The 15,892-nt window shown below is 41.7% G+C and overlaps 1 protein-coding gene across 19 annotated transcripts in view; it reads left to right on the top strand.

Moving 5' to 3' along the window:
- The window catches only part of LOC108399920 (RCC1 and BTB domain-containing protein 1), a 123,737-nt gene that overhangs the window by 29,892 nt on the left and 77,953 nt on the right, over window positions 1-15,892 (top strand). For all 19 annotated transcript variants that reach the window (XR_012121140.1, XR_012121139.1, XR_012121141.1 and 16 more), the window contains one exon: window positions 12,849-13,015. Coding sequence is in view for 16 of the 19 variants with exons in the window: in XM_073212791.1 (XP_073068892.1) it covers window positions 12,849-13,015 (167 nt within the window). In the remaining 3 variants the exon portion in view is untranslated. The remainder of the gene's footprint in view (window positions 1-12,848; window positions 13,016-15,892) is intronic.

A 15,892-nucleotide genomic window follows, 5' to 3' on the forward strand; every position in this document is an offset into this window, starting at 1 on the left:
AGGTTCTGTGTTGGGTAATCCTATATGGTTGCATTTGGGACACAGTGTTCATCTCTGCCTTTCTATCTCCAGACTGGGGAGCCACAGCCCCCTTGGTTGTTGCAAGAGGTGTTAGTATTGAGTTTTTTTTTTTCTGGTATCATTAATATACAATTACATGGGCAACAATGTAGTTACTAGATTCCCCCCATTATCAAGTCCCTACCACATACCCCATTACAGTCCCTGTCCATCAGCGTAGTAAGATGCTATAGAATCACTACTTGTCTTCTCTGTGCTATACTGCCTTCCCCGTGTTCCCCCATCCCCCAGTACATTATGTGTGCTAATCATAATGCCCCTAATTCCCCTTCTCCCTCCCTTCCCACTCAACGCCCCCAGTCCCTTTCCCTTTGGCAACTGTTAGTCCATTCTTGTTTCTGTGAGTCTGCTGCTGTTTTGTTCCTTTGGTTTTTTTCCTTGTTCTTATGCTCCACAGATGAGTGAAATCATTTGATAATTGTCTTTCTCCACCTGGTTTATTTCAGTGAGCTCCATCCATGTTGTTGCAAATGGTAGGATTTCTTTTCCTCTTATGGCTGAATAATATTCCATTGTGTATATGTACCACATCTTCTTTATCCATTCATCTACTGATGAACATTTAGGTTGCTTCCATTTCTTGGCTATTGTAAATAGTGCTGCGATAAACGTGGGGTGCATATGCCTTTTTAAGACTGTGAAACTGCATTCTTAGTGTAAATTCATTAGTATATAGGAATGCAACAGATATCTGTATATTAATTTTGTATCCTGCAACTTTGATGAATTCAGATATTAGATCTAGTTTGTTTTTGAGAGGCTTCTCTAGAGTTTTTTATGTACAGTGTCATGTCATCTGCAAACAGTAACAGTTTGACTTCTTCCTTGTCAGTCTGGATGCCTTTTATTTCTTTGTATTGTCTGATAGCTGTGGCTAGGAACTCCAGAACTGTGTTGAATTAAAGTGGGGAGAGTGGGCATCCTTGTCTTGTTCCAATCTTAAAGGAAAAGCCTTCAGCTTCTCGCTGTTAAGTATAATGTTGGCTGTGGGTTTGTCATATAAGTATTGAGCTTTTTAACTGCCTGTAAGTAATACCTGCATCCACTCCAGAGCGTCTGCATCTTTCTTAAGCTGTGAGATCCAGATCTGAGCATGATTGACTAGTGACAGTATAGGTGATGTTGAACACAATGATTATCTCATGCCCATCCTATGTGATCCTGTCTCTTCGTGTCACAGCTCCTACTTTACTGACTGGTTCAAATGTCATCTGGTGTGACCTAGTGATTTCATTTTTTCCTAACACATACCATTTTAACACATAGCACTTTTAGTAATTGATTTCTGACTGTAAAAGTCAGAGGCAGTTTTTTTTTAGAGCAAACATACTTAAACATACACATTCATTTTTCTTATTTTCTTCAAAGTGGTAGTGATAGGAAATTATAATTCTTCTTTTGGTATTATTTTCAGAGTCCAGATCTTAGAGTTTTAACACCTGGAGTATTATGATTAAGGTATAAATAAACAAAGCGTAAAAATACAAGTATAAATAACTGATTTTCTTGTAGGAGTATTTTCTTTTTGCATTTTATTCAGCTATAATACATTGTACACAGTATAGGATATAGATTAAACATGCTATACATTATATGTATGTATAATACCTGTATTTATGTGTATTATGTATTTATTACAATCAAATAGTTTTAAAACAATTTAACACTTAAAAGCATAAAATAGTTTATAGCTTCTAGTCAAAAGCAGCAGTCTGCCTCACCCCTCCTCTTAGAAATTGCTCTTCAGAAGGAACCACTTTTAATTCATTCACAGTCTATTTTTTTATTTTCATATCATTAATCTACAGTTACATGAAGGACACTATATTTACTAGGCTCCCCCTTTCACCAAGTCCCCCCCACATCCCCGTTCACAGTCACTGTCCATCAACATAGTAAGATGCTGTAAAATCACTACTTGTCTTCTCTGTGTTGCACAGCCCTCCCTGTCGCGACCCTTCAGGGACCGAAGCAACACACCCAAGGTCTTGATTCTTCTCTAGGCTTTATTGTCTAATCTCTCGTGGTGGTTACAGCAGTTGTCGGGCAGCTCCTCTCCCTCCCGGCGGGCTCCCTTATATTCAGTCACCCAACCAATCCGGGACAGTATCATGCGTGACCTTTAAGCGGATAGGTGTCACGCGCCACTCTAAGCAGGCAGCACGAGCTGTGCACGGGTACGGAAGTCTGCTGGGCCAATCCCCAACAGGGAAGAGGGGAAAGGGTGGTGAGCAGGAAGCAGGCGCCATCTTTAGGGCGTTGTCCAGCTAGAGTGGGGCTCAGCCTCAGCCATAGGCCGGGCCCCCACACTCCCTGTGCCCCTCCCACACTATACATGTTAATCATAATGCCCCCTTTCTTTTTCTCCTGCGCTTATTCCTCCCTTCCCACCCATCCTCCCCAGTCCCTTTCCTTTTGGTAACTGTTAGTCCATTCTTGGGTTCTGTGCTTCTGCTGCTGTTTTGTTCTTTCAGTTTTCTTCTGCTCTTATACTCCACATATGAGTAAAATAATTTGGTACTTGTCTTTCTCCGCCTGGCTTATTTCACTGAGCATAATACCCTCTAGCTCCAGCCATGCTATTGCAAATGGTAGGATGTGTTTTTTTCTTATGGCTGAGTAATATTCCATTGTGTATATGTACCATATCTTCTTTATCCATTCATCTACTGATGGACATATAGGTTGCTGCAATATCTTCGCTATTGTAAATAGTGCTGCAATAAACATATGGGTGCATCTGTCTTTTTCAAACTGGAGTGCTGCATTCTTGGGGTAAATTCCTAGAAGTGGAATTCCTGGGTCAAATGGTAAGTCTATTGTGAGCATTTTGAGGAACCTCCATACTGCTTTCCACAATGATTGAACTAATTTACATTCCCATCAGCAGTGTAGGAGAGTTCCCCTTTCTCCACAACCTCGCCAACATTTGTTGTTGTTTGTCTTTTGGATGGTAGCCATCCTTAGTGGTGTGAGATGATATCTCATTGTGGTTTTAATTTGCATTTCTCTGATGACAAGCGGTGTGGAACATCTTTTCATGTGTGTGTTGGCTATCTGAATTTCTTCTTTAGAGAACTGTCTATTCAGCTCCTCTGCCCATTTTTTAATTGGATTATTTGCTTTTTGTTTGTTCAGGTGTGTGAGCTCTTTATATATTTTGGATGTCAACCCTTTATCGGATCTGTCATTTATGAATATATTCTCCCATACTGTAGGATACCTTTTTGTTCTATTGATGGTGTCCTTTGCTGTACAGAAGCTTTTCAGCTTGATATAGTTCCATTTGTTCATTTTTGCTTTTCTTTCCCTTGCCCAGGGAGATATGTTCAAGAAGAGGTCACTCATGTTTATGTCTAAGAGATTTTTGCCTATGTTTTTTCCTAAGAGTTTTATGGTTTCATGACTTACATTCAACTCTTTGATCCATTTCAAATTTACTTTTGTGTATGGGATTACACAGTGATCCAGTTTCATTCTCTTACATGGAGCTGTCCAGTTTTGCCAGCACCATCTGTTGAAGAGACTGTCATTTCCCCATTGTATGTCCATGGCCACTTTATTGAATATTAGTTGACCATATATGTTTGGGTTAATGTTTGGAGTCTCTGTTCTGTTCTGTTGGTCTGTGGCTCTGTTCTTGTGCCAGTACCAAATTGTCTTGATTACTGTGGCTTTGTAGTAGAGCTTGAAGTTGTGGAGTGAGATCTCCCCCACTTTATTCTTCCTTCTCAGGATTGCTTTAGCTATTCAGGGTCTTTGGTGTTTCCATATGAATTTTTGAACTATTTGTTCCAGTTCACTGAAGAATGCTGTTGGTAATTTGATAGGGATTGCATCGAATCTGTATATTGCTTTGGGCAGGATGGCCATTTTGACGATATTAATTCTTCCTAGCGGGGAGCATGGGATGAGTTTCCATTTGTTAGTGACCTCTTTAATTTCTGTTAAGAGTGTCTTATAGTTTTCAGGGTATAGGTCTTTCACTTCCTTGGTTAGGTTTATTCCTAGGTATTTTATTCTTTTTGATGCAATTGTGAATGGAATTATTTTCCTGATTTCTCTTTCTATTAGTTCATTGTTACTGTATAGAAAAGCTACAAATTTCTGTGTGTTTATTTTGTATCCTGCAACTTTGCTGAATTCCATTACTAGTTCTAGTAGTTTTGCAGTGGAGTCATTAGGGTTTTTTATTTACAATATCATGTCATCTGCATATAGTGACAGTTTAACATCTTTTTTACCAATCTGGATTCCTTGTATTTCTTTGTTTTGTCTGATTGCCATGGCTAGGACCTCCAGTACTATGTTGAATAACAGTGGGGAGAGTGGGCATCCCTGTCTTGTTCCCGATCACAGAGGAAAGGCTTTCAACTTCTCGCTGTTCAGTATGATGTTGGCTGTGGGTTTATCATATATGGCCATTATTATGTTGAGGTACTTGCCCTCTATGCCCATTTTGTTGAGAGTTTTTATTATGAATGGATGTTGAATTTCGTTGAATGCTTTTTCAGCATCTATGGAGGTGATCATGTGATTCTTGTCCTTTTTGTTGATGTGGTGGATGATGTTGATGGATTTTCGAATGTTGTAGCATCCTTGCATCCCTGGGATGAATCCCACTTGGTCATGGTGTATGATCCTTTTGATGTATTTTTGAATTCGGTTTGCTAATATTTTGTTGAGTATTTTTGCATCTACATTAATCAGGGATATTGGTCTGTAATTTTCTTTTTTGGTGGGGTCTTTGCCTGGTTTTGGTATTAGGGTGATGTTGGCTTCATAGAATGAGTTTGGGAGTATTCCCTCTTCTATTTTTTGGAAAATTTTAAGGAAGAATGGATATTATGTCTTTGTGTGTCTGATAAAATTCCGAGGTAAATCCATCTGGCCTGGGGGTTTTGTTCTTTGGTAGTTTTTTGATTACTGCTTCAATTTCGTTGCTGGTAATTGGTCTGTTTAGATTTTCTGTTTCTTTCTGGGTCAGTCTTGGAAGGTTGTATTTTTCTAGGAAGTTGTCCATTTCTCCTAGGTTTCCCAGCTTGTTAGCATATAGGTTTTCATAGTACTCTCTAATAATTCTTTGTATTTCTGTGGGGTCCGTCGTGATTTTTCCTTTCTCGTTTCTGATACTGTTGATTTGTGTTGACTCTCTTTTCCTCGTAATAAGTCTGGCTGGAGGCTTATATATTTTGTTTATTTTCTCAAGGAACCACCTCTTGGTTTCATTGATTTTTGCTGTTGTTTTATTCTTCTCAATTTTATTTATTTCTTCTCTGATCTTCATTATGTCCCTCTTCTGCTAACCTTAGGCCTCATTTGTTCTTCTTTTTCCAATTTCGATAATTGTGATATTAGACCATTCATTTGGGATTGTTCTTCCTTCTTTAAATATGGCTGGATTGCTATATATTTTCCTCTTAAGACTGCTTTTGCTGTATCCCACAGTAGTTGGGGCTTTGTGTTGTTGTTGTCATTTATTTCCATATATTGCTAGATCTCCATTTCAATTTGGTCATTGATCCATTGATTATTTAGGAGCATGTTGTTAAATCTCCATGTGTTTTTGAGCCTTTTTGCTTTGTTTGTACAATTTATTTCTAGTTTTATGCCTTTGTGGTCTGAAAAGTTGGTTGGTAGGATTTCAATCTTTTGGAATTTACTGAGGCTTTTTTTGTGGCCTAGAATGTGGTCTATTCTGGAGAATGTTCCATGTGCACTTGAGAAGAATGTGTATCCTGTTGCTTTTGGATGTAGAGTTCTATAGATGTCTATTAGGTCCATATGTTCTAGTGTGTTGTTCAGTGCCTCTGTGTCCTTACTTATTTTCTGTCTGGTGGATCTGTCCTTTGGAGTGAGTGGTGTGTTGAAGTCTCCCAAAATGAATGCATTGCATTCTATTTCCTCCTTTAATTCTGTTAGTATTTGTTTCACATATATTGGTGCTCCTCTATTTGGTGCATATATATTTATAATGGTTATATCCTCTTTATCATTATGTAATGTCCTTCTTTATCTTTTGTTACTTTCTTTACTTTGAAGTCTATTTTGTCTGATACTAGTATTGCATATCCCCTTTATCATTATGTAATGTCCTTCTTTATCTTTTGTTACTTTCTTTACTTTGAAGTCTATTTTGTCTGATACTAGTATTGCAACACCTGCTTTTTTCTCTCTGTTGTTTGCATGATATATCTTTTTCCATCCCTTGACTTTAAGTCTGTGCATGTCTTTGGGTTTGAGGTGAGTCTCTTGTAAGCAGCATATGGATGGGTCTTGCTTTTTTATCCATTCTATTACTCTGTGTCTTTTGATTGGTGCATTCAGTCCATTTACATTCGGTGTGATTATTGAAAGATATGTACTTACTGCCATTGCAGGCTTTAAGTTTGTGGTTACCAAAGGTTCAAGGTTAGCTTTCGCTTATTGAGCTATTATAAACACGGTCTTATGATTCTTTATTTCTCTCCCTTCTTATTCCTCCTCCTCTCTTCTTCATATGTTGGGTGTTTTGTTCTGTGCTCTTTTTAGGAGTGCTCCCATCTACAGGAGTGCCTGTAAGATGCCCTGTAGAGGTGGTTTGTGGGAGGCAAAGTCCCGCAACTTTTGCTTGTCTGGGAATTGTTTAATCCCTCCTTCATATTTAAATGATAGTCATGCTGGATACAGTATTCTTTGTTTGAGGCCCTTCTGTTTCATTGCATTAAGTATATCATGCCATTCTCTTCTGGCCTGTAAGGTTTCTGTTGAGAAATCTGATGATAGCCTGATGGGTTTTCCTTTGTAGGTGACTTTTTTTTCTCTCTGACTGCCTTTGATACTCTGTCCTTGTCTTTGATCTTTGCCATTTTAATTATTATGTGTCTTGGTGTTGCCCTCCTTGGATCCCTTGTAATGGGAGATCTGTGTACCTCTGTGGTCTGAGAGGCCATTTCCTCCCCTAGTTTGGGGAAGTTTTCAGCAATTATTTCTTCAAAGACACTTTCTATCCCTTTTTCTCTCTCTTCTTCTTTTGGTACCCCTATAATGCGGATATTGTTGTGTTTGGATTGGTCACACAGTTCTCTTAATATTCTTTCATTCCTGGAGATCCTTTTATCTCTCTCTGCATCAGCTTCTCTGTGTTCCTGTTCTCTGTTTTCTAGACCATTAATGGTCTCTTGCATCTCATCCATTCTGCTTTGAAGTCCTTCCAGAGATTGTTTTATTTCTGTATTCTCCCTCCTTAGTTCTTGCATATTTCTCTGCATGTCCATCAGCATGGTTATGACTTTTGTTGTGAATTCTTTTTCAGGAAGATTGGTTAAATCTATCTCCCCAGGTTCCTTCTCAGGGAAGATGTAGAAGATGTCAAAGGTGTCTGGGTTAGTCTTGTCTGGATCAAATTTTTTTGCCTTTTCATGTTGATAGGTGCAGTGTTATACTATTGACTCGTCTCTGTCAGCTGGGAGGGCCAATACTCTTTCCACTTGCTCCTGGCCTTTCTTTACTGGGTCAACTGCGACCCCTAGTGCCTTGTGTTGGGCAGTTGCATGTAGATTGGGTCTCTGTATCTTGCCTGGCCGGTATGGCGGAAGCTCCCTTGCTGTGGGCGTCGCCAGCCTCAGGCTCCTGCTCTACTATGGCGGGGCTCTAGAGGGATAATGGACGGGGGGCTGTTTGGCTGTTTACCTCCGTGAGGGGTCTCAGAGCTGTTGCCCAGAGGGTTAGTGCACCCAGAGATCCCTGGAATTTCCAGCTGCTAGACTGTGACCCGGGATGCTTCCATCCAGCTGTGGGGTCCCTGTCCCTTTAAGACTTTCAAAAAGTGCTCGCTTTTCTTTGTCCCAGGGGTGCTGGCTGCAGGACCCACTCACAGGTCTTACTGTCCTGCTTCCCTAGTTTCCAGCACCCCCCGCATGCACTGTGTCTACGCTCTGGTGCAGATGGCTGGGGCTGGGTTTTTAGTAATCCCGGGATCCCTCTCCCTCCCCGCCCCGACTCCTCTCCTCCCGCTGGGGGCTGGAGTGAGAGGCACTTGGGTCCCGCCGGGCTGCAGCTTGTATCTTACCCCTTCCACCAGGCTCTGGGTTCTCGCAGGTGTGGATGTAGTCTGGCTGTTGTCCTGTGTCTTCTGGTCTCTCTTTTAGGGCTAGTTGTATTTGTTGTATTTTAAAAAATATATATGTTTTTGGGAGGAGATTCCCACTGTCCTACTCATGCCGCCATCTTGGCACCGCCCCTTCCAAGATAGTCTATTTTTTAATTAACATGCTCATGCTATTTCTCAATTTTCAATTTTAAATAGTATCCTTAAACTTTTATGATGGCAGATGGAATTTAGCTCCTTTTCCTGTCCCCTCCCCTTATGCTTTCAGCACAGTGTGATATAACCATTTTGGTTAAATCAATATTCAGTGTTTACATTACTAGGACTCTAGAAGTATTATTTATAGCTGAGCTGTCTCCTTTCTTGTACTACTGTTTATTTTCCTGGGGTTTATTTACTTACTTTTTTATATGTCTGTGGTATGCTCTTCTTTTAGTGCAGCATTGCTTCTCAGCACATCTGAGCAGATCAGGTCACCTCTGTAGCCCTGTCTCCCCTTGCTCTAGCCAGTATTGGTCACCCTAAGCCTACTGCACAGCCGTGGGCCTAGCACTTCATTTCTCCGTCATCCTTGGAAGTCTCTTCACCTTTGTCCCTTCTGGATCCCCTATTTTTTGGTCCTGTGTTGTTATCCTTGGATATCTCATTTGCAAATATATTCTCTCATACAGTAGGTTGCCTTTTCATGGTTTCCTTTGCTGTGCAGAAGCTTTAAGTTTCATACAGGCCTCATTTGGATGAAACATTCTCTAGTAGCTTCCCAAGGAAAGGGGTATAAGAGAAATCTTTGAGACACTGTCTTAAACTGCCTTCATTTTACTCATGCAATTGATCTATGGCTTGCTGGACTTAGAAATCCTTTTCTCCACAGCCAACATTTGTTGTTTCTTGTCTTATTAATAGTGGCCATTCTCACTTGTGTGAGGTGATAGTTCATTGTGGTTTTTATTTGTATGGTTAGTGATGTTGAGCATCTTTTCATGTGTCTGTCAGCCATCCATCGGTACATCTCCTTTAGAAAAATGTCTATTCAGATCCCTTGCCCATTTTTTAATTGGATTATTTGTTTTTTGGTGTTTCGTTGTATAAGTTCTTAAATATTTTTGATACTAGCCACTTATTGGATATATATGAAATTAATCATGTCTGACCTCTGTCCAGTGTCGGAAAACTGAGTTTCCTTGAAGGTCAGAAATTTGTGAGATGCTTCTTGGCCTCCCTCTGTGCTCCCTTTTACACTCCCCACTCTCCCTTCTTTTTCACTGCCACATCCTTAGACTCTTCTCTTAAGCCTCGAATGATCCTGCAGTGTCATTGTTGGTCTGTTAGAGACAGTATGGCAGGAGCAGGGTAGGGGAGGTGTCCAGTGGGAATGTGTTGCTTTGAAGGCTTCTCAAGGACCTGGGACTAGGAGCCATCTCATGAAGTTCATTTTTTCTATGCTTCATGAAGTAAAAGGAAAGAAAGATGTAAAGATAAGATTTTACAAATAGTAAAATAATGTATTAACAAGGAAGCACTTGCCAAGGGCAGGTTTGGAGAGGACTGATGACTGAGAGGGGGCAGCTGGCTGTACTCCATGCATCTGAAGAATGAGTCCTTAATCCTGAGGAGCACCTGGGTGACAGCAGTGTTTACAAAATCTCTCCTGTGTGCTGCTGGTATCCACATCTTCCTGTAGGTTTTGGGTCTTCTTCCTCCAGGATTCTTGTGGGCTTCTTTTCCTAGGGAGAACTTATAAGAAGATCATTAGTGGGACCGATTACCACCTCTTTGCTGCAGCTGTCTCATGCCATAACTGATACCATGACCTTCTTCTCCTGACCCCCTTCTTCTGGATTCCCTTCACATCTGTCTGACACCTGACTCAGGGAGCTGACCTAATTATATGACTCAGACTCTGATCCTTGAGGGTATGAGCCCCTGACCATGCTGTACTCTGGCCATGGCTGCTGCACATTTCCTTTTACCATCACTATTGGGCAAGTGTGCACTGCAAACTACCAACCGTCACCTCTGTGCCAAGCACACACCTCTCTGACCCCATTGTATAACAACAGTCCTACATGTTCCTGCTGGCTCACTTGTCCCTGCCAGGAGGGTGACTCCTCTTCTTTCCTATTGGTCCTTTGACTAGAGGAGCCTCTGGTGGCCATAGCTTAAAGTTTGGTGGGATTCTTACTGTGTCTTTTAGTGGAAGTGTTTCTGCTTAGGGAATCAGACTTATAAACCTACAGCACTTAGAGTTGCAGGGGCAGGAAGCACAGATTTCCCAAGTTGGTCCCTGTAAGCAATGGTCTGCAAGGCCACTCATATATCCATTTTGACTCCTGGATCCATGTATTCTGCCTGTTAGGGATATAGCACCATATAGTAGCCATTGATTTAGAGGTACTGTAGCGTGGAGGATGGCATAGCATCTTCACATGGTGTCATCTCCAAGCTGATGCTTAAGCTATGCCATCAGCCGGCCTGTCATCACTCTCTCCATCTGGCATCTTTTGGATGGTTCAGAATATGAGGAGGCCAGGGAGCCCCAGGATCTTGTGTGCACTGCTGACATGGGATGGGTCCACCTGGGTTAGCTTGCTACCAGACAGCTAGCTGGCCTCTTGACTAGGGGCTCTGTACTGGTCTCTCTTATTGCCATAGTAAGTGTTTGGCAGTGGGAGTAGCCAGATCAGCCTTGGTGAATAGAAGTCCAGTCTTGTGTTGTTTGCATTTTTCTTCTTATAAGTGTTTGCATTTTTCTTCTTATAATGGTTAAGAGCCATTTATGTTTCTTTCATTGTGAGTCATAAATTCATATTTCTATAGGGTTCCTGGTTGTCATCTTGTGTTTTTAGAAGCTCTTTTTATATTAGAGATATTATTTCTTAATAATATGAATTGCAAATATTTTTCCCAGTATTTTTTCCCTTGCTCATGCTGTTTTTAATATAATGAAATTTATCACTCTTTTTATGGCTTCTGGATTTTGAGTCATAGGAGAGTTTTCCCTACTCCCAGATTATGAAGGAACTCACTGATTTTTCCTTTTAGTTCTTCTATGCTTTTCTTTTTTACATTTAAATTTCTGATTCATTGGGAAGTTATCAGGGGTATGGTGTGAGGAATGAATCTAATTTTTCATTATGAATGTTCAGTTCCCTCAACCCAACTTGTAAAAAGTCCGTTTTCCTCCAACTGACATAACTTTAATTTCCATATGTAATTGGCTTATTTCTAGACTTCAGTTCCATTCCAGTGCTTTATCTGTTCATGTCCTAGTACTAATCTCAGTTTTAGAAACTTTTTATAGGTTTTAATAAGTGGTTGAGCTGGCTGTCTTCTCAATTCTCTTCTTAGGGTTTTCTATTCTTGTTTGTTCATCCCAATGAATTTTCTGATCAGTTTGTTTAGCTCCAGAAAATAACTTGAGGCATTTTATTGCCATTATTTTAAATGTATAAATTTACATAGGAAAAAATAGCTTCTTTATGATACTGAGTTTTATTGCGCAAGGTATGTATTTTCTATCTGTTCAAGTCTATTTTCTATCTTTCAGGAGTTAAAACACTCATAGGTTTGGACATTTCTATCACCTGACATGACTTTCATATAATCTTGTTGATTTTTTTTTGACTTAATTTTAGTCTCGAGCATCATCCTTTTTAGGATAAAATGACCCATTTCTGGTTTCTGTCATAATTTCTGTAATTAGGACAAACCTCTCGTGAAACCCATGTCAGAGGTTCTATAGATCTGGTTTGTATCTGGAAGAGAATCCTAGCTTTGTTGGGTTGTGGTCATTCTAGATTAGATAATAAGAAACCTATTCAGTTATGAGTACCTTTCCCCCAGTTGCTGAAACACTGTTGTCAGTGAGTCAGCAGCCTGACAGTGACATGGGGTTCTCTGCAGTGGCCCTTGTATGTTGTTGTTGCTAAGTCTGGATTGTCCTTAATATGTCAGGATATTTTATTACCATGGAAAAGACATGCGATGCATATATAACTGAGGGATATCTGCTCTTGATACTCAAGCATGTTGTGGGAGGGAGTGAATGAAACAATACTTTCAAAGAAGACATGAAACAGAAAAACTACCACTATGAGATTCCCCAAAAGATAAAGTCTTAAAAAATTCAGCTAGATTTCATACCACTTAGTCAGCTTGAGAGAAGCTCTGTGATCTTCATATATGGTATATACAAAAAGTGTGCCTCTTTCCTCTGTGCTTTGTGATGCACACACACACGCACGCGTGCACCACTGCCATCCCCCACTACTCTCTCAAGGGTTCCTTGAGATTGGTATTTGGTAAAATGATGTTGAAGATTAGTGGTGAGCTTTCTTGTGTCTTCTGCCTTTTGCTTGGTATCTGACAAGAAACTACTGAGATGAACTGAAGTGTTTAGAAGGTCTAATTTTTGTATGTAAACTGATTCCTGACCACAAAGCTGATCTTCTTTCTATACTAGTGCCAAGTCCTTTCTTGAATGATTTTGCATGTATGTCTATCCTGTTTCCTGATCCATCCCTCTTTCCCCAAGCCCTCATCAGTGATTATAGGGAAGGAGGGGTAATAAAAAAGAAATTAAGATTGGAGAATGAGTTGTGCAGAGCCTGGGGAAGAAAGTACAGGAGTTACTATTGCTTCTTGGAGCTAATTCTTTGTGTGTGACCACCGTGTATAGATGGAGTCGTTTATGCTTGGGGCCACAATGGATATAGCCAGCTTGGGAATGGGACAACCAACCAAGGCATCGCTCCCATCCAAGTCTGTACCAATCTCTTGATCAAGCAAGTGGTTGAAGTAGCTTGTGGCTCACATCATTCAATGGCTCTGGCAGCTGATGGAGAGGTAAGTGCCCAGCTTTTATTCTTTTTTTAAACTGTGGTAAGATATACATAATATAAAATTTGCCATCTTAACCGTAAGTTCAGTGACATTAAGCACATTTGCATTGTTGTGCTCCATCCATCTACAGAGCTTTTTATCTTGAAAAACCGAAACTTTGTAACCCATTAGACAATAACTTCCCATTCCTCCTCACCCAGCCCCTGGCAAATTCTACTTTCTGTCTCTGTGATTTTGACCACTCTCGGTACATCCAGTGAGTGGAATCATGCAGTATTTGTCCTTTTTTGTGATGGCCTAATTTCACTTAGGATAATGTTTTTAGGGTTCATCCATGTTGTAGCATGTGTCAGAATTTCCTTCCTTTCTAAGGCTGAATGACACTGCATTGTATGCATATGCCATTCATCTGCCAATGGTTGAGTTGTTTCCACCTTTTGGCTATTATGAAAGTGCCTTACTTTAAAAAAAAATAAAATGACCGTATTTGTACTTTGTATAGTGTGAACACAGCAGCCCTGTGTGCAGAGCTAGAAGCATCATGGGAATACTCTTTTTATTATCAGGACTACTTTTTTGACAGTAGACTTCAGTTTTAAGGCAGTTGAGGTTCATGCTCTTTGCTAAGACTACAAATTAAATGTGTATGACAGTGTTCTGTACTTTTTCTTTTAATTACTCCATTCCTTAAGCTCTATCTTGTTTTTCAGTAAATGTAATTGAGATAGGGACCATGAATGTAGTCAGAGTAGGGTTAGGCCCTCTGGAGGGGGCAGGGTAGGATATTTGCAGTCAGAGCAATGTAACTACATGCAAGGAAACCCCCCCTGCTAAAACTCTATGTTTAACATTGAGCTCTAGAATCATTCCTCAGTGAAATCAGTTAATGTTCACCACATAAAGAAATGTAACATACGTTTTATTATGCTAAACATTTGTAACCATGTAGAAGATTCACTTTAGCATACTAAAAGGCCCAGGCCTATGTGCTCTTTCCTCCTTCAGATCTGAGGAGGTGATTTTGCAAACTGAGCAATTAACTTAGCATGCAGACCCAGCTGTAGACGACATGGTAAAAGGCAGGAAAAATTCCATCTTAAAGATAAGGTTGCATTTTAACACCCAGGAAGTTCAAGAGGCAAGATTCTTTAGCAAGTAGACAATACCTCAGCCCACCTTGGGGGCTGGGCAGGCAGCCTTTTGATATGCTCCCAGACCAAGGTGCCGATATCCCAGAGAGAAATCAAGGCAGGAAATTCCTTACAGTTAAGTTAATTTTTAATATTTAGGGACCACTTAACAAGTCCTCACCCCTAAGTTTTTCCATGTTCTCAAAAAATCCTCAACTGCCTATAAAACCCCCTAGACAAAACAGCACTACAGACTCTCTTGTCCCCTCCTGGTTACATATTAAGCTCTGTCCTCTCACTTTATCTCTAAATAAAAGCCTGTACCTCGCTCTCCTACCTTGGCTGTTTGTGAAGCTCATTCTTTGGCTCCGCAAACAAGAACCCTGGCATCATCTTGATATAGAAAATATTCTAATGCATACTATACCACTTCTTCACCCCGCCAAGTTACATGCTTATCTTAAAGGTTACTCGTCCTATTGATTCTACCTTTTAATCTCTTGTATCATTTTGTTTCTTGACATTCCTGTAACCCTAGGGCAGGCCTTGCTGTCTGCCCGTGCTATTGGTGAAGGGCCCCCACCAGTAAGATGGCAAACTTCCGGCTTCTCTTTGGGGTCCTCGGTTCCCACCGGCGCCACCTGAAGCCCAATCACCTCTCGCTCCCCTCCCAATCCCAGCACCTAGCCAACAGCCACCAGCCCCGTAGAAGTGACACCTCAATCAATTCATGCCCCTTTCTATATAATCCAGCACCTTTTCCTAATAAAGCGGAACTCTACGGTGAATTGCTGCTGTGTGTCGCTCCTTTCATTGGTGCCGAAACCCGGGAGACGGGACACCCCAACTGGGCCCCATCTTCCCCCCGACACCAGCAGCAGTTTGCCCTCGTCCTCTTTTTCCGGCGCTAGCTCATCACACTCACCACTCCTCTCTGGCCTTTAGGTAAGTTGTCCCCCCCCGGAGTGGGCCACTCTTCCCCGAGCTATCGCAGTGCCATTGACCGTGATCATCCGGCAAGGCCCTGATGCTCAGGGATGAGGAGGGAACTCTCCCCGCCTCAGGCCTTCACGGCTGCGGCGGACCCTCAGGCCCCTCCTCCAATAGCCATAAATCCCTGCCTCAAGCCTTTACGGCTGCAGTGGAACCTCAGGCCCCTCCTCCAAAAGTCATAAACGCATTCACCGTCCCTTCCATCAGTGCTGAAACTTTTTAAGCAAAATTTCCCCTGGGTGGGCCACTCTTCTCCGAGCTATCGCAGTGCCATTGACCATGATCGTCCGGCAAGGCCCTGACGCTCGGGGATGAGGAGGGAACTCTCCCCGCCTCAGGCCTTCACAGCTGCGGCGGACCCTCAGGCCCCTCCTCCAAAAGCCATAAATCCCCGCCTCAGGCCTTCAGGCTGCGGCAGACCCTCAGGCCCCTCCTCTGACAGCCATAAGTCCCTGCCTCAGGCCTTCACAGCTGCGGCAGACTCTCAGCCCCCCCCCCTCCACCAGCCATAAACGAGGTGACTCTTTGCGGATGAGAACACTCCCTTTCCCCGCCCCCTCCTCCTTCTGTTCCGTCTGCCGAAATCTGTTCTGTTTGCCGAAAACGCCTAGCGCTAGGTACCTCGTGACTCCGGCACTCTGTCTTCTTAGGGAAGTCTGGGTGACGACCCACACTTCCTAAGAAATTCCGACTCGTATACGAGTTTCCGCAGACCACCAAGGATCATCAGGGATGCCCTTTGTCTCCTTGCGGTCTG

The sequence above is a fragment of the Manis javanica genome, chromosome 9, assembly GCF_040802235.1.
Source record: "Manis javanica isolate MJ-LG chromosome 9, MJ_LKY, whole genome shotgun sequence".
Taxonomy (NCBI): domain Eukaryota; kingdom Metazoa; phylum Chordata; class Mammalia; order Pholidota; family Manidae; genus Manis; species Manis javanica.